The sequence below is a fragment of the Tauraco erythrolophus genome, chromosome 2 (genome assembly GCF_009769465.1).
Source record: "Tauraco erythrolophus isolate bTauEry1 chromosome 2, bTauEry1.pri, whole genome shotgun sequence".
Classification (NCBI taxonomy): Eukaryota; Metazoa; Chordata; class Aves; order Musophagiformes; family Musophagidae; genus Tauraco; species Tauraco erythrolophus.
Genome location: NC_141466.1, coordinates 6,347,664 through 6,367,529, shown reverse-complemented (window position 1 = coordinate 6,367,529; position 19,866 = coordinate 6,347,664). Strand labels below are relative to the sequence as shown.

The 19,866-nt window shown below is 43.4% G+C and overlaps 1 protein-coding gene across 1 annotated transcript; it reads right to left on the bottom strand.

The window, feature by feature from the left end:
* Positions 1-4,369: 4,369 nt before the first annotated feature.
* On the bottom strand, positions 4,370-16,379 carry MTFR2 (mitochondrial fission regulator 2). The gene is made up of 8 exons (XM_086632051.1): positions 16,317-16,379; positions 15,632-15,763; positions 13,619-13,723; positions 13,259-13,383; positions 10,319-10,536; positions 8,910-9,210; positions 6,844-7,030; positions 4,370-5,100 (listed from the first exon to the last, which is right to left on the bottom strand). Exons 1-8 carry the CDS (start codon positions 16,377-16,379, stop codon positions 5,002-5,004), a joined length of 1,230 nt encoding a protein of 409 aa, XP_086488177.1. The 3' UTR covers positions 4,370-5,001.
* Positions 16,380-19,866: the final 3,487 nt, after the last annotated feature.

Sequence of the window (19,866 nt, the reverse complement as noted above, 5' to 3'; positions counted from 1 at the left end):
ACCCTCAGAGTGAAAAATTTCTTCCTTATATCCAATCTAAATCTGCCCTCTTTCAGTTTAAATCCATTGCCCCTTGTCCTATCACTACAGGCCCTTGGAAAAAGTCCCTCTCTAGCTTTCCTGTAGGCCCCCTTTAGGTACTGGAAGGCTGCAATAAGATCACCCCAGAGCCTTCTATTCTCCAGGCTGAACAGCCCCAACTCTCTCAGCCTGTCTCCATAGCAGAGGTGCTCCAGCCCTCGGATCACCTTTGTGGCCTCCTCTGGACTCGCTCCAGCAGCTCCATGTCCTTCTTATGTTGGGGACTCCAGAGCTGAATGCAGTATTCCAGGTGGGGTCTCACGAGAGCAGAGTAGAGGGGCAGAATCACTTCCCTCGACCTGCTGGCCAGGTTGCTTTAGATGCGATAAAATAGGATACGATTTGCTTTCTGGGCTGCCAGTGCACATTGCCGGCTCATGTTGAGCTTCTCATCCACCAGTACTCCCAAGCCCTTTTCCTCAGGGCTGCTCTCAATCCATTCTCCGCCCAGCCTGTACTTCTGCTTGGGATTGCCCCGACCCACGTGCAGGACCTTGCACTTGGCCTTGTTGAACTTCATGAGGTTCTCACAGGCCCACCTCTCCAGCCTGTCAAGGTCCCTCTGGATGGCATCCCTTCCCTCCAGCTTGTCCACAACACCACGCAACTTGGTGTCATCTGCAAACTTGCTGAGGGTGCACTCAATCCCACTGCCTGTGTCGCTGACAAAGATGTTGAACAGCACCAGTCTCAATGCCAGCCTCTGAGAGACATCACTCATCACTGGTCTCCACCTGGACATCAAGCCATTGACCACAACTCTTTGAGTGCAACCATCCAGCCAATTCCTCATCCATTGAGTGGTCCATCCATTGAATCCATGTGTCTCAAATTTAGAGACAAGGATGTCATGCAGGACAGTGTCAAATGCTTTGCACAAGTCCAGATAGATGACTACCAGTCGCTCTTCCCTTATCCAACACCTCTGTAACCCCACCATAGAAGACCACCAGATTAGTCAGGCAGGATTTGCCCATAGTGAAGCCATGTTGGCTGTCACCAATCACCTCCTTTTTTCCATGTGCCTTAGCATAGATGCCAGGAGGATCTGCTCCATAAACTTGCCGGGCACAGAGGTGAGAATGACTGGCCTGTAGTTCCCCAGGTCTTCCTTTTTACCCTTTTTAAAAATGGGGGCTATGTTTCCCCTTTTGCAGTCGGCGGGAACTTCATCGGACTGCCACAACTTCTCGAATACGATCGATAGTGGCTTAGCAACTTCATCTGCCAGTTCCCTAAGGACCTGTGGATGCATCTCGTCAGGTCCCATGGACCATGACAGATATATAAATCGGCCCTCACGCATGGTGAGTACTTGGACAGCTCTTGTATTTTATGGGAGTTTGTGAACAAACGGCGGTGTTCTGACAGTTCAGGTAGTTGTATTTATTAGTCTTCTTTTCATGAGGAGCTCTTTGATGGAGAACTCAAATCTTTTTAGATCTCCTAAGGAAAAATCCTTAAGAGTGCTTTTAAACAACCACATTATATTTTTCCTCATAGCCTTATTTACTGAAAATATTTGAAATATTTATTCTTGCTTCAAGTTTTACCAACTGAAAAACTGGAGATATATATAGATATTTCATAATCTTTCTAGTGGTGGAAAGAGACCTCCCCAGCAACTCCCAAGGAAGAAATTCTGCCCAAAACTTCATCAGGAGTGGTAAGAGAATAAATTTTCCAGACTTTTGAGTGACAAGAGGGCACATCATTTTACAAGATTGTTCCAGCAGACCAGTAGAGCACTAATTTTCCTGAGTCCATCCTTCCGTGTATTGCTGCCACATCTCTACAAGTTGTATTGCCACTGAGTGATTCAGTCAGGAACCTTATGGAAACAAGGCTATTTGTAGGGAAACAGGGCATGGATTCTAGGTAGGCATGGATAACACCACAGAACCTCAAGTTGCTTCCAAGTTGTTGATACAGATGTTTCAGTCAAAAGAAAAGAGGATGATAAAGCTAAGTTTCCATTAGTTCTGAAAGGGAGAAAAACCTCTAGTAATGCCAAGGTCAGTCCCCACTGCAAAGACCACCATCTTAAGTTTTACAACTTCTTAATACTGAAAACTGTCAGATGTTACTAGATGCCTCCTACAGAATTCTCAAGGTACACCAGGGCTCAATGCCTAACCTCATTTACATCTGGAGCTGCATAAAACAGAGAATTTGTTCTCATAACATGTGTAGGTAGCACATAGTTAAAAAAAAAAAATCACATGGCCCATGACTGACTTTTTTCCCTAAGGAAGCGCAACTATACAAACCACATTACTACACAATTCGTAACAGACTTTGACACAAAAATCAGAGATATTACCCAACAGCCTGAAGGATCATACAGCTCACCAAAATGTACAGATGCTTCTGAAGTCTGACACTAGATCCTTGGTTTAAGAGGCATTCTGAGAGAATTCCCTTCCAAAATGAAGGGACATTGAAAATTCCTGCTGCAAAATGCTCTTGTAGGCCAAACTTGTAGATAAACAATGAACGCTGGAGAGAACAGAAAAAAAACATACAAAAGGAGTCCAAAACGATAGTTCTTCCTGAAGAGAAGAAACTGCTAGTCACATAAAGCAACTCAAGCAGGAGAGAGAGAGAAGACTACTGTACTGAGGGCTTTGCAGATGAATTCAGTCTCTCACAGTAGGAACTCCACCTTCACGTTTTCAATTACAAGAGAGTGGCCACAAGCATGGAGACCCCCTGGATCTATGAAAGCTGACAGAACACAGGAGATAACCTGCTCCACCTCATCACACTGCAGATACTGAGCAAAAGAGAGCTGATTCACAGGCTTTGCACTCAACAGGACTCACCTGCCTTCATGTCCTCTTCTGCAGGCACTGTACGGACTTCCTTGGCTGTTACTCCCTGCTGCCCTAGTGTATCAGGGACCAGAGTAGGAGACAAAAGACAATGGGCAGCTTTGATAAAAGAGGGTAAGATTGCTAAGGAATCAGGCCAAGCTGCCTATTCTGTATGGATTCCATAGCAGTTGTCAAGTTTAAGTAGAGAATGCAACAAATGCGTATTTTGAAAGCGGAAAGAACTTTCCTGGGGTGTATTAGAAGGCGTGTGGTTAGTAGGTCAAGAGAGGTTCTCCTCCCCCTCTACTCTGCCCTGGTGAGGCCGCATCTGGAATATTGTGTCCAGTTCTGGGCCCCGCAGTTCAAGAAGGTCAAGGAACTGCTTGGGAGAGTCCAGCGTAGGGCCACAAAGATGATGAAGGGAGTGGAGCATCTCCCTTATGAGGAAAGGCTGAGGGAGCTGGGTCTCTTGAGCTTGGAGAAGAGGAGACTGAGGGGGGACCTCATTAGTGTTTATAAATACGGAAAGGGTGACTGTCATGAGGATGGAGCCAGGCTCTTCTCACTGGCATCCAGTGATAGGACAAGGATATAATGGATATAAGCTGGAACATAGGAGGTTCCACTTAAATATGAGGAAGAACTTCTTCCCAGTAAGGGTAACAGAACACTGGAACAGGCTGCCCAGAGAGGGTGTGGAGTCTCCTTCTCTGGAGATGTTCAAAACCCGCCTGGACGCGTTCTTGTGTGATCTGATCTAGGTGGTCCTGCTCGGGCAGGGGGATTGGACTAGATGATCCTTTGTGTTCCCTTCCAATCCCTAACATTCTGGGATTCTGTGAAAGAAAGGGAAGGTCAAACTGTTACAGACAGAGAGAGGAATGGGAGAGGTGATAAAGTTCAATAACTACTAAATTCGAAAAAAACCACCTAGAAGGCTATTTTATGCTTCTAAAACCATGTAAGTCACTTAAGCTCCAGATTTAGTCAAAAGATAACTTTTAAAATTAAAACAGAAGTATGGGATTTGCACAGTAATTTCTTACAACTGTGCAAACAATGCTCAGCAGCGAGAGGGAAACCAGCTGCCAGCCTGCTCCGTGTAAGCAGGCAGGGGAACAAAGACACGCAGGATAAACAAGGGACACAGTCCAGTCTCACTGACAGGATTTCTGTTCTATACATCAGGATCGTTAGACAAAAGATTAAGTGAAGGCAGTAGATTCTAATAAATTTGTAAATAAGATACTCCTCCCATCAAGTACTCTGGCAGGAAAAATGTAAATTCGATTTTAATTACTTTTAGATAATACAGTTTAAGTTGTCTAATATGGTCAGCTCTTAAGATACAAAAAAAGTTAGTCTGCAACACAAAATGCCACTACCACACACATCTATGATATAAAGAAAATTTTATTTCATAAACCCTTGTGAACAAAACAGACTTCATATGGAGAAGCCAAGGAGGGAGTTAATGTTTATTCACACATGGAATTTAGGCTACGTGCTAGCAAATCTCTCTGCAAGGTCTTTTTTATTTAGGAACACAACCACCCCATATCACAGGTGTTGAACAGACAGCCTGCAGTGTATTCACAGCATAATAAACTTTCACAAACACCAAAGTTTTTCTACTGACCCAAAATAAGTTAGAATACTGTTTGCACAGGGAATATGGAGTTCCATCAGCAAACTGCAAAGAAAAATTCTAACGAAACAGTATTAGCTACCATTAACTATATAGTTAATTATATATAACACATCAACAAAAAGTTTACACTTCCTCACCATTTACACTGAAGTGGAGAGTGCACACCTCAGCTGCCACTCAATAATTATTTTTCTTTCACACACACTTATTTCCTGCATTTCCCAGATTTCAAACACACTGCTCCATAGCAACAAAATCCTTTTTTTGGTTGTGTGCATCACATTAACAAGTTGGCTGCTGGGAAACTAAGAAGGAAGAGGCAATTTTACAAACCCTACAACCCAAAACAGCATAGGAGAGACAAGTACTAGAAAACATTACAGCACCTTACAGCAGTTTCAAAGTGGACCTGCCACTTACACACTGTGAAGTTTCCTCAGAAGTCTCCACCAGTTAAATATGAGCTCTCACTTTCAACGGTGACACCTGTTTCACTTCATCAGTTCTTACCAGGCTAGATTTTGCATTTGGCTTCAGACTGCAACGTCCAACCTGTGGAGCAGGGATGGAATTAAACAAAAATGTACAAGACAATTGAATGAGAAGATGTTTACAATAAAGACAGTTTGGAAGAGTTGTGGCACATCTCTTAAAATAGGAAGAATAAAATAGTAAGCCTGAATTGTTTTAAGTACATTTATTCTTCAAGATACTCAAAGGTAAACAGAGGCTTGATTACAAGCTCATGAGATTATTCTGCTTTAACCAGAAAAAGCCCATATCTCCATCTATTCCTCAACATGCTGGCCTTAAGCAATCTCTCTTCCAGGACTTTCTAATTGAGCTGTGAGATCCTGGAACAAAAGCTCTTTCATAAACAAGCTGTCCCAGCATCCAACTTTGATCTTTGTATCGAGAACCAGGTGTGTCAGCTATGCAATGTTTGCGGCATCCAAAATACAAGCCTGGCCATTTTTAACAAGTTTCTCATTTTCTCCTTGGAGGAGGAAAAAAAAAAAAAAGAGTCAACAGGGAAATTTATTAAGACTGCATCAGAGCTGTTGACTCACTACAGCCTGTAAAATATATGCTACCTTTCACTTGCAAAATACTTGTGGCAGCTGAAACTTTAAAAAAATAAAAATCATAATAGCCCGAAATAGAAACACACACCTTAATTTGCCTTAAATTTTGAGCCAAGCAGCTAGCCATGTGTATAAGCAGCGGCCTTCAAAGAAGGTCCGGATTTCCATGATACGTTTCGCATTATTATTTTAGAATCATAGAATGGTTTGGGTTGGAAGGGACCTCAAAGATCATCTAGTTCCAACCCCCCTGCCATGGGCAGGGACACCCTCCACTACACCAGGTTGCCCAAAGCCTCATCCAACCTGGCCTTGAACACTTCCAGGGATAGGGCAGCCACAACTTCTCTGGGCAACCTGTTCCAGTGCCTCACCACCCATTTTTTTCCATTTCCCAATCTTCCTCCATTAGGCTAACAAATGCCACAGTCCAAATCTTTACCTTGCTCTTAAAAGATAAAGATAGAATTGCTAAACTGCGAGACAGAGTTTAAACCACTGCCACCTATTTCTCTCCATCTCCTCCGAGCAGCTGTGAGGTTTGTGGAAGTCTCTACCAACCAACCAACAGTACTGCTGGACTGTGTAAGCTGAGATAGCTTGCACTGGCTGCTCTACACCCCTCAATCACCTTAGTCTGGTGGATTTGTCTACCCTACTTTTCTTGTCCATGGTAAAACCTCTGTTTTTCACAGGCTTTGCAACAGTGCTCACAATCACATCTCATTCTGGATAAAGATGCAAACTGTGGAAATGATGCTACCTCAAAGAAAAAAATCAAAGCATTGGCTGTAATATTAATTTCTGAACACACAGCACGCGTTAGACCTCTCTGTACCCTCCTAGCATCTTTATCGGTAAAATTAGTTAGTCAATAAGTAGTTAATATTACTAACTATACAAACAGTTTCTATGTGTGGAAACCTGCCAGTTATCATCAATCAAACGTCCATAGTTCATTCAATTGTGAGCTGTCTTCTAAGTTTTTCCTCTTGGCACATCTAGAAGTGTATTTACCAGTCTAAATCCAGCCAAAACAATTAATCTTTGAGATTCTCTGCCTTGATTATACTTTAAAAAAGCAATGACCTAGGCTGATGGCTTAAAAAAAATCACAGAGAAGTTGTAGACTCATGAAAACTCTGCAACTATCCATGAAAACAGCAGTCACTTCAAGAATATGAAAACATATTCGTATATAAAAACGTACCATTGGGATCTCTGGACTAGAAAATGGGGAGCTATCAAAAGATCGATTTTCTTTGTCCAGGGAATCATCTTCATCATCATTTTTATGTGCAAATTTCTGCTTTAGAGCATGAGTTAGGAGAGCAACTGGATCCCAGTCTGAACTTTGCCTTTTTTTGGGCTTGGAAAGAGGAGTACCTCCAGGTGACCTACAAAAAAAAGAAAGTTATTGTCTCCTGCCCCTAATCCTATGCTGAGTGATCCAAAATCCAGAGACACAACTTCTGTATACACCCTATCCTATAAATCCCAGATTACACAAATAATCTGTATACACCCTATCCTATAAATCCCAGATTACATAAATAATGTTATTTTACAGCAATTCGAATGGGACTAATACAAGTACACTCAACAACTTGTCAGCTAGATTCTTAGCTTGAAAATACAACTTGATGCTGTTCCATAAAGAAAAATGGCAGTAAACCAACACAAAATAATAAAGTATTGCAAATAAATAATGAGGGAGGAAAAAAAGCAACGTGCAGTTTTCATAGCAGGTCTTATTTCTATTAAGGTATGTTTGTGGGAATCTCCCACTACGTTCACAATGGTTATGAAACATGTTAATTTGATTTAAACCTCATTAATTTTAGTAAGTTCAGAACAGCATGCCTTTCTATGGTCTCACAAAAAAAGAACTTACAAGATTCCCGAGCAGCTATATTTAAAGAAAACAAACATTCTGTTTAAATCAAACATGTAGCCAGGTGACTATAAAGTGGATATTGTTTTACATGAAACCTGAGAGGACTGAGTTCACCCTTCCCACAAAATCAAGCCGTTAGAGCACTCGCCCAATGTGTAAGCTGGTGCTTGAGTGGTGGAAACTGTGATCCTCAGGCTCTCAACTTCTGACAAGAGAGGTCTTCCCTTCACGGTGCACACATTTAACTACTGTCAGACTGGTGCCTGAAAGGCTATAGGAATTTTGATCATTACTACTCCCTCCAACAACATAAATTCATTATTCAGTTAAGCTCTACCTTCAGAATACAGGTCAACGCCTAAATCCAGAAAGCATTTTGGATGCACACCTACCACTTCCTACTAATTATGCCCCTGCTCAACATGATGGTTACTAAAACTATTAACCTGAACATTCACCTTCTTCACTCATCGTACATTGAATTATATGGAAGAAAACATATATAAGGAAACACATAGGTTTACCTAAATGCACTATATTTACTTTATTCACTACGAAAATGTCATCAAAAGTGTAAAGATATGCTTTAGAGTTGCATATGGATAATTTGCCCAAGACTTATGCTAGTTATTTTGAGGGATAAAGCTCCGAGTTAAGAAAATGCTGAAATGCAGTAAGTTTTGGCAAGTGATGTTCTTCCCACATTAGGATCTCCAAATAGTCGTTATAGATTCAGTTGTTCTTATGCAGTTTTTCAACTCAAGAAGTTTAGGAAAGACATCTTCCATCACACCTAGCACAGCAGAGCAACGCTGACCCAAAGAGGTATTGAAGTCTTCAGTAACACATTTTTCTAACATCAGCTGTGCTTACCATCCCATCAGCAGACCACTAAAGATATTTATAATCCAACTGCACTATTGAAATACAAATTTACAAAACATTTTCAATAAAAGACCCAGCATGTATTTTCTTTAACACTTTAAAACTAGGACCAGAATACTTCGGGTATGTTAACACTAGTTTTCCAATATTTCCCCAAGGATTTGTCCTTTCACAGTGAATCTAAAAAGTTTCTCTGTTCAGAACAATTTCCTGTGACTGTGGAGACAACTTTGTAAGCAATCTCCAGACAGCAACATACCCACCTCCCCACCCCAACCTGAGACTTGCATACTAAAGCAGAAGATTAGTTTTAAACGCTGTGATATTCAGCATGTTTTAAATGCATCTAAAAGCCACACCACAAACATCTCACACTGCGAGCTGCCACCTTAAGCTGGTCAGTGGTAGATGCTCCTTCTAAGATGTTTCACACTGTCGTTCTCTGGTGCTACTTAAGTGCTGTGATGCTCACCTAGCCATTTGATTCAACCTACCTCTCAGTAGCTCGCAAGTGAACTTTGTTCAGGTCTTTCAAGACATCCATCATGCTCGGAACGCTCTTTGTCCTCTGGTGCTCAGCACTGTCAGCTGCAGCTGAACCGCTGCTCCTTGCGGCACGACGCTGTTTTACAAGTTCCACTGCCGAAGTGCTGGCACCGACGCCAGATGGTACAGCAGAAGGAAGTGGAGGAGGTGAGGGAATTACAAAGTGATTGTGAGAGACGGACAGTGGCGTAGAAGTCATGGCTGGCACTGGGTAAAATCCATCTGGAGCACTGAATGTTTTAAAGGCTTCTAGATGGCAGTTATAAAAGAAAAAGAGTGATTTTAATTTTAGTCAGTGTATCTTCACAATTGACAACATTAAGCAACATCTAGGAGGATTCAGCTTTCAGTCAAGGTAAGACAGCCCTCCTAAAGCACTTTCTTACACACCTCACATGTTACACCACAGAAGAATTACATTTAAAACAGAAAATATTTTTTTATTTCAAAGCCACAGATTCAGAACACATGAAATAATGAATCTGAGGTGTCCTGTGCTGCTCTGATTTTCTCCATTTGTGTCTTCAGGCTAAGCACTAGGTCAATGAGCAATGCAGCACCCAACAACAAAGCAGCCTGCTGCTACACACAATTAACTTACAGCGGTTTGGAGGCTAAAATAACCCACGTGAAGCAGAAGCAAAGATAAGCACAATGCATGCAAAACAGCCCACAACACTGAGTGCAACGGAGAAGGGACAAACCAAGAGCCAACAGAACAGCTAACTGAAGCACAGAGGTGCCTCACAACACCACACCAAGGTAACTACCTCGCATCAGCCCAAATATTTCAACAACCACAGTGGGGTTAGTCTGCAAGTAAGAACAATCGAGACCTCAAAAGTTTGAAAGGGAGAAAAAAAGCCACAAGATAGATAGTTTCCAGCATGAGCTTCTCTCTTTGATACTCCAGCAATACATCTATTTGCAGCACTTGTTTTTGTTAAAGCCTGAACCTGACTGACTTAGAATACTTTTTCTATCCAGTATTTTGATAACTGGTCAGAAACAGTACACAACCCAAACAGGATAATTACTAAACAGTAATTGGTAGCCTATTAATAATGCCGTTACTTATCTCCTTCACCAATTTAGCAATGAGCACAAAGATCACTTAGGACCAACTACATTCAAAACTGGCAAACAGGCCACGAAATAGGTGGGGATGGGAGAGGAGCGCTGCCAAATAGTAAAAAGAGAAACAAAATACTATATTGTGTACGTTTAGTCAGTGTAACTTCAGTTTGAGAAGTTAGAGATGTTCTCTGTCAATATCAGACTTGGCAAGCTGTAAACAGGAACTCCAAAGGAAAAAAAAAAAAGGAAAAATGGTTTGCTCCAAACCAGCAGGGCTTACGTGACGGAATGCTTCCCAATGCCTGCGCTGAAACAATCGCGGCGATCTGAGCGCGAAGAAAGGTCAGCTCCTCTTCAAGCGCAGAAATTTTCTGGAGTGCTGCTTGATCAACAAGACTGTCCTTTTGTGTACCGTGTTTTGGAACACTTTGCATTGAATCTACAGATGGATATGGGTCACGATATGCTGTATTTTTTTCTTTTCTCCATAATTCAGTTCTAGAAAGGAGCAAGGGACACAGTTTCGAAAGGCACAGCCAACAAGGGAAACCTCAAAACTTACTATCTAGTTGAGCAAGTTATCATCATCCAGCAAGACACAAATTTGCAAACTATTTAAGAGAATCTTAAGCTTTTAACTACTCATAACCTTAAAAATATTTTAAGTCTCCCTTTTGCTCAAGTAAAATGCAGATCCTTGAAGAAACATCACAAAAAATAGTCAGATAATTTACTCAGAGATAGACTGTCCATCACACGGTCATAACGTAGGACTGAGTTGTTCTCAGTCAATAACAGACTGACACCATAAATGTGTCTCTCCCTCCCACCTGAAACTGCAGATATGAAAGGCAGGGAGAGTCAAATAATAATGATCTCTTAATTAGGCTTCACACATTTTAGTCATTTATCAAACTCTGCAAGATGGAGACTGCAAGCAACAAAAAACCTGCAATCTTTCAGAAAAAAAACCTGGAGAATAATCATGAATTTTAATTCACACTGACACAATAAGAACCTCATCTCTGTAAGCTACCTATGAACACAGACTGCATTAGGAAATCGTGCTACAACTCTCAGGTTTTAATTTTAAAAATTGTTTCAAGTCTGTGCCTGCACAAACAACCTTAAAATATAGAATGAGTGCAAACAGATTATGAAACTAAGAAAGAAATTAAATTTACTTTATTTATTCGAGATGCACTAAGTTTTGATTGAAACAAACCCAGACCTTTTCCCTTGTATTAATTATCCTTTTACTTCAAATCAGACCTGCAGCTTTGCTTTCTGATTTGCCAAAACCTCTTGCCCTCCATGGTGGCTCAGAAGAAAAAGATATCAATTACAATACTTGTTGTTAAAAAACATCCCACAGAGCCAGGAGAGGAGGAGGAAGAAGAAAAACAACAAAAGAATGAGCTTTCATGGATCTGTGAATCAGACTGACCGAAGAACAGCACAAACACCACGAAACAGGCCACAGTTACTTTTAACAATATTCTTACTCTTCCAGCTGCTGCAAAAAAACTTTCCATAATTCAACTTTATCAGAACTTCTCTAATAAAAAGTGTGTTATTTCATCAGTTTCTTGTAGTAGCATTGCCAGCACGCAGCACAAAGATCACAAACACATGCCAACACGAAATGAATTACAATGTCCAACACAGATGCTGTAGTGCAAGACAATAAAAGTGTCCAAATTTTAATCTTGGTTCTGGCTGGCTCATCCTCTGACTCTGAACAGATCCTTTAGAGGAACAGTAAAACAACTTTGTATTTCCTCTTTTGGTGGGAGGAGGCGAGAAAAGAAGAGACTTGTACGCTATTTGTGTCCACAAATTCCTGGATAATTTGACATTTCACAGTACTTGTAATATTTTATAATTGTAAAAATATTTGCCTTTAATAAGCTGTAAGAGCTAGAAAGAATTACAAAGACTATATTCAAGGTAAATTTTTAAAATAAAGAAATTACGTTTTTCTTTCCATCAAAGCAACCATCAAGGTTTACATACTACCCCGGTTTTGACTGGGACAGAGTTAGTTTTTGTTTTTAGCAGCCAGAAGAGCTCTGCGTTTTGGTTTTAGTCTGGGATCTGTTATGAGAAGAATATTGATAGCGCACTGATGTTTGTAGTTGGTGCTGAGACATCAAGGACTTTTCAGCTTTTCATGTTTTGCCACTGTGCAGGAACACAACAGGCTCCCCCCCGAGCATGGCCAGGATAGAGGGTCCACAACTCCCCTAAGGATTTGAATTTAGACTTAGGATTGAGGGCTAAAGTGGCTGATGGAGCATTCCATATCGTGCAGCGTCGTGCCCAGTATATAGATAAGGGTTGGCCAGGAAGAAGTACTCTTACTCTTCCAGTGACTTGCTCTCTCGGAGCGCTCTCTCTCTCTTGTTCTGTTTTTGGGCCTCTCACTCATCCAGGATTGTGGTGTCAGGACTTACCTGTTTAGAGATGGTTTGCTGGGACAGGATAGGTGTTGGTCACTAGGTGGTGAGCAATTACACTGTGCTTCACTTGTTTGTATACATTATTATCATTATACATATCCATAGATTATTGTTCTTTTTAATTTTATCTTATTATTAAATTGTTCTTATCTCAACCCATGAGTCTCCTTCCCTTTTCCCCTTTAATTCTCTTCCCCATTCCCCATCAGTGGGGGAGGGTGAGTGAGCAGCTGAGTGGTGTTTAGTTGCCAGCTGGGCTAAACCACAACACACACATAGCACTGCAGTTAGCAACATCAAAAGGAGACATGTAAATATTTTATCCTGTTCTCCCCTTTATAACGTTTATCAAAACACTTGTAAACTGAAGTGATAAAGATAAGAATAATCTTACTGTATGTTGCAACACACAAGTTTTCCTTAAACTCCCTCTCTCACAAAGTACTTTGTGAGTGAAAACAAATTAAAACACCAGTAAGATATCTGATATATTATTAGGCAGAGAAAAGAGAGGAATCAATTTCAGAAATCTTTCAGATAGGAATACTCTACATAGTAAGGATTTCCAGTTAAGCAGGAACTGCCTCCCTAAAAAAACCAAAAAGTTTCCAGAGTTGGTTTACCTGGGACCCTGAAAAGACTAGGAAAAAAGAAAGAAAAAACAAAACCAAAAACAAATACAAAAGCAGGCACCACAAAGAGAAGACAGAAGTTACTTTTATTACACCTTTTTATGTATATATTCTAGTTTTACTTACCTAAGTCTGGTAAATGCTTGTCCCTCATCATTTGCCACCCACAGGACATCAGCAAGTGATGGACCAACAGGAGTTGGAACTGTGCTTTGTTCATCATTACCCAAAGGACTTGGGTCTTGAACAAGCTAAAAACAAACAGACAAACAAACAAGTATGAAGAGAAAGCACATTCAGCACACAGTAAAAGTTCTGCCTCAGCAAAAGGAACTTTTAAACGGTGCTGCAAGCAAGCTGAAAACTGAGCATAAGGAACGCAACACCAGAGTTACATAAGGTAAAAAGAACAGGAAAGCACTCACCACATTAAGAAACTAGAAAACTTGACTAGTTGAAGCACATGAATAACAATAAATCACTTACTCGAAAATAAGGTCTTGGGCAGGGCTGTAAGGAAAGAATTGTCCCAAGTCTACGGACGACACTTCGAGTAGATCCATACTCCTTTTTTTGGCAAACAGATATGACCTAAAAATCAGAATACCTTTTAATCTGAGAAGTAAAATCAAAGTTCGCCATTCTTACAATCAAAGTTGTTGGGGTTGTTCAGCCTGGAGATGAGAAGCCTCCAGGGAGACCTTCTAGCAGCTTTCCAGTACCTAAAGGGGACCTCTACAAGAAAGGTGGAAAGGGTGGCGAAACACTGGAACAGGTTGCCCAGAGAACTTGTGGCTGCCCCATCCCTGGAAGTGTTCAAGGCCAGGCTGGAAGAGGGCTTGAGCAACTTGATTTAGTGGAAGGTGTCCCTGCCCATGGCAGAGGGGTTGGATGGAGAAGATCCTCCTGGCGACTACACTAAGGCACATAGAAATAAGGAGGTGATTGATGACAGCCAACATGGCTTCACTAAGGGCAAATCCTGCCTGACTAATTTGGTGGCCTTCTATGATAAGGTTACAGCATTGATGGATAGGGGAAGAGCAACTGACATCATCTACCTGGACTTATACAAAGCATTTGATACTGTCCCACATGACATCCTTGTCTCTAAACTGGAAAGACATGGATTTGATGAATGGACCACTCAGTGGATAAGGAATTGGCTGGATGGTCGCACTCAAAGAGTTGTGGTCAACGGTTCAATGTCCAAGTGGAGGCCAGTGACGAGTGGTGTTCCTCAGGGGTCAGTACTGGGGCCAGTGCTATTTAACATCTTTGTTGGAGACATGGACAGTGGGATCGAGTGCACCCTCAGCAAGTTTGCAGATGACACCAAGTTGTGTGGTGTTGTGGACATGCTGAAGAGAAGGGATGCCATCCAGAGGGACCTTGACAGGCTGGAGAGATGGGCCTGCGAGAACCTCATGAAGTTCAACAAGGCCAAGTGCAAGGTCCTGCACGTGGGTCGGGGCAATCCCAAGCACAAGTACAGGCTGGGCGGAGAATGGATTGAGAGCAGCCCTGAGGAAAAGGACTTGGGAGTGCTGGTGGATGAGAAGCTCCACATGAGCCGGCAATAGGCGCTGGCAGCCCAGAAAGCCAGCCGTATCCTGGGCTGCATCAAAAGAAGCACGGCCAGTAGGTCAAGGGAGGCGATTCTGCCCCTCTACTCAGCTCTTGTGAGACCCCACCTGGAATACTGCATTCAGCTCTGGAGTCCCCAACGTAAGAAGGACGTGGAGCTGGTGGAGTGAGTCCAGAGGAGGCCACGAAGATGATCCGAGGGCTGGAGCACCTCTGCTATGGAGACAGGCTGAGAGACTTGGGGCTGTTCAGCCTGGAGAAGAGAAGGCTCCGGGGTGATCTTATTGCAGCCTTCCAGTTCTTAAAGGGGGCCTACAGGAAAGCTGGAGAGGGAGGTTTTTATAAGGGCATGTAGTGATAGGACAAGGGGCAATGGCTTTAAACTGAAAGAGGGTAAATTTAGATTGGATCTAAGGAAGAAATTTTTCACTCTGAGGGTGACGAGGCACTGGAACAGGCTGCCCAGAGAACTTGTAGATGCTCCATCTCTGGAAGTGTTCAAGGCCAGGTTGGATGAGGCTTTGGGCAACCTGGTGTAGTGGAGGATTTCTCTGCCCATGGCAGGGGGGTTGGAACCAGGTGATCTTGAAGGTCCCTTCCAACCCAAACCATTCTATGAAATATAACGTAGTTGGGTTAACCGAACTTTTCAATGCGCTTCTCAAGCTGAAAGCCCAAAGAGGCCTACCCTGGTCTCAACAGACTGTTTCCAAAACACCCTCAAGATACAGCCTGTATCCAGCACGTTCTAGAGTGGTGGAAAGGCCAATAAAGAGCGTCGCAGCTACATCACGTAGCTAGAAATATTCTGAGATACTGACAAAAGAAAAAGCGTGTATTTGAGTAACTCCATGCATCTATGTAAGTCTTGGGGAAAAATATTAGTAAAGAAGTGAAATAAGTTTAATGTACCTTGACTTGATACTTCCTTATGACTGCACAAAACTGCTGGAAGTGCCTTCTTGACGTGATTGCTGAAGAAAGGGATGTTCTGATTGTACGACTGATACTGCTGCTGAATATGCGAGTTTCCAAAACTATAGCCTGTCAGAAAACCACAAGAACTTCCAACAATGAAACCAGAAAATAATCAGGATAGCTCAAACTAACACTCCTACAGATAGTTCAGTAGTTTCACATAAATAAAGAATTTCCCCGGAACTACAAGTGGCAGCAGTGCCTTGCTATTAACACCCACTCCTAAAGAGCTGCCCAGACCCTGACATCGCAGCAGTTAACTCTTTCAGGTTCCCACACGATACCTTTCCCAGGTCTCTGAAAACACAGGATTAACTGCTGCTTAGGAATCGTTATGTAGCCGCTCATTTGAAACAGCAAACCACTAACAGCTGAAGTTACTGACTTTTCTCCCTGTTCCGAGAGGAAAGAACCACTGGAACGGCTGTATCAGAGCAGTGACCCCGCGGAACCCCACGCGCGTCCAACTGCACGGTCGGACTGTCCCACACCGACAAACCCCACCGTACACGAGAAGCGAAGCCCGCCCGGCGCCTCTGAGGTGACGGCCCTTCCTCCCCTCAACCACAGACCGCTGCGGACGAGACGACCCGCGCCCCTCCCCGCCTCGGCGCCTTACCTGGTCGGGCGGCCAGCCGAAGTACTGCAGCGCCCGCCTGAGGAGATCCAGCACGAGCGCCATGGCCGCCCCGCGCAGGCAGGAACGCCGCGCCGAGCAGAGCAGCGCCCACTCCGCGGCGCTCCTACCTCAGCAGGCACAGCCGGTGCCCCCTCTCCTCCGCGAGAGCCGCCGGCGGGCAGAGGACACCCGCACACCGCCTGCGGCACACCGCCGGCGGGCAGAGGACACCCGCACACCGCCTGCAGCACTCCGCCGGCGCGCCGAGCCTGCGCCCGCGGCCGACGGGCGAAGAAACCGCCCCGCAGCCCGGCCAGGCCGCCCGGGTCAGCAGCGCCAATCAGGGCGGAGCAGAAAGGAAATCGCGCCAATAGGAAGCGGCCAGTGCTTAGCGCAGGCCCAATCAGGGGGCGAGGGCGGGCCGCGCTCGCGGGGGGTGTCGGGAGGGGGACGGTTTGAACGGCGCTCCCGCGGCACTGCCCCCCCCTGCCCGGGCGAGGACGGGCGCCCGCGGGCCCGGGCCGCTGCCAGCGGCGATCCCTGCCGGCCCCGGGCGAGAGCCAGCGCCCCTTCCGCGGCAGCGGTTCCCCCGTGAGCGTTGTTGGGCGGGTGTAGCGCTGAGGCAAGCGCTGGTGCCAGAAGGACGCGAGTTATCCTGCTGCTGAGAACGGGAAACTTCAGTTCATGCAAGAGCAGAACGGCCCGCGTCACCAGCAGGAGCCCACCAGGACAAGATGGGTCCCTGTTCCGGAGCTGAACTGAACTGAGGGGGTTTAGGTTCTCTCTGCAGTTCACTTCTAACTAGCTCGGTTCAGAGAACTAGAAAGCAACTCAAGTAGAACTTCAGTGCAGAAAGCATCCTCAAAACACAGGTGCTACTCGCTGGCGTCTGCCCAAGCTGAGCTCACCTCAAAACCTGGCTTTGGATCACGTACTTGCTTTTAACAGAGGCTGGTTGAGTTTTATCCTGCTTGTCACGATTTCTGCTGGTTTGCTTAAGAAATGCTGAAAACGTCAAACAAGCCAGCAGCACCGCAAAATACGCCAAGTGCTGCTACTCAGAGGAGAAAACTGTAGAGATCTTTTTCCACCAGCTGTGCAGTTAGTGTTACCTGCTCATAACTACAAATTCTTTCAAAGACCTGATTGTACCATTCCCAGCAACGCTAACTTCACCAAATCTTTTAAGAAATTAAGATAAATTGGGTTATTAGACATTTTCTTTATTCATATTCACAGACGTGTCTCAGCAACAGTTCCTACACAAAGCCTGGTAACTACAACACCTAGTTGCACCCGTTACTGCCTTTTCTTGTAGTTGCTGTTATCCATTGGATATCCATCTCCAAGGCAAAACACAAAGGAGCAACAGTACTGGTACTGCGAGCTGCGATACCAGTATAAAGCTGTTTCAGGGGCCTATGAGGGTTTAAGCTTGAGGAGATAAAGGGTGGGAGTTTTGAATGGGTATTTTGAAAAACTGCACTCCAGTACTTGCCCTAACAAAACACACTTTCCACCCGCTCCTCCAACATCTTCTTACCAAGGAAGGGGAAACGTCAACACAATCGGATGGGCACAACTGCAGACAGTTCCAACACAAAACTGGGAAGAGATGAGGTCTCAAAAGCAACAGCAAAACTCAGACCATTTAGTTTGACTGCACCACCACCACTATCAAGCTGCTCTGGAAATGGAGGTATCAGTCGGGAACTCGTACAGAAACGCTTTGTGCCAGCAACTCTGAACAGCACTGCTGGGACCTGCAGGATGATCTCCTGAGCAAAAAGACTTTGTGAAAGGCCAGCTCGAAGAAATGAGAAGGGACATGGGGCTTAGGGCTTAACACTGCAGGCTTTACCTCTGGAGGTAAATCAAAGCTGGGTAACGGATCTCCTTCTGAAGCACCAGCACAGCAAACACGGGAAAGCTTTAATCATGTACAGCTGCCCACCATTACTGTAATGCTACTGATCATCCCTGCAAGTAAGAGGATGCGAGATTTAATTCCAAACCAAGAAACTGAATGAGTGCACAGAGTCTGGACTAACAGTATATCTACTGGATTACTGGTTTGGGTTTTTTTTTGGGGTGGGGGGTGGTGTTTGCCTAGTGAAACGAATGTCTGATTTTCTCTAACTGCAGGGGTAACCTCAAACTTCGTGAGCATACCACGCAGAGATGAACTGGATTCAGGAACTGCTTCACTGCTGGAAAGCAATGAGTCAGAATGAATTACCCAACTCAAAAATGAAGTTGAACATTTTATATCAGTAGAATGCTTGGATTTGTTTTCCTGCAGATCCATCAGTGATGGTCTTTACCTTCTGAAAAGAGAAACGCAAAATGCGCTGAACTTCCATTCCCAACGGTCATACAACTACTTCAGCAGCATCCAGTGAAAACCTCAAAACGTTTTTTCTTATCACGACAGTGAAAATTCACTATTCACACTGAAGGACTAGTAAGTGCTGAAGCATTATTTTTGGATTTAAAAAAAACAGTAATAATCTATCTCCCACTCAGTCTGTCTCTTACAGATCTCTGATAGACTGCAACTTGCATCTTCAACTACATTATCTTAATTCATGCAGTTTTTTTAAATAAATGGATTTATAGCTGCCCACATGTGTTCTGTAATCAATACATGACAAACTGCATTGAAATTAAGCATAATGAAAAAGGATTTTTAAGATCAAGACAGGTCTGTAGGATCAAATGCCATTAGCAAAGCAATCTACCAGATTTCCTTGGACATTCAACTGAAACAGAAAACTTGTATCTGCCTCATCATGCAGGAACTACCTTGCCTTATGACACACACTACAGCAATCGACTTCCACCTTGACCTAGATGACACAGATTATCTGTTCTAAGGGTACAACAGTTCAAGTATATCTTGCTCCTATTTGTTAGTTTCAGACTGATGTTAAATTTTGCTTCGTTAGGACACACTTTGATACTGCTGTCGAATTTGTTTTGTCCCTTTTCTTGCTTATTCTGATTTAATATACACAAAGTCAGTGTGAGCTTTGCTAAAAAGTCCAAGGAATAATCAGTTTTACATCTCAAACAGCTATTATAAGATACCCTGTACATGTAAAAGCAGATCTTGCAATAATTATAGTTTGCCTAAACTTCCTAAAACCTACGGCAGGAATGATCTTTTAGTAACTATTACTGGCAGGCAAGTATTACTCCTGTTTCTCTTTCTACACAGATACTGGCAAACTAGTGCAATCCGAAATACAGTTTCTTCAATGACAGTTAGGATTAGTGACAGTACTACATTTCTCTGCCTTCTAGTGTTTCATTTGGATAGGGAGTAGTTAACCATCTGCCCTAACAGTGAACCCAGTAAGAGGACACACATTATCTATGTATTTAATGCAAACACCTCTACCAAAGCTTTTGCTTTTTTTTTTTCCCCTTCTATTTTTTTAAGGACAGTATGCAATTCCAAAGGGCAAACGAAAAACAACTACACTTTCAACATGATAAAGCATTTAAGATTTACTGTGTCTATAGCAGTCTGATAAAGAAAACCAAG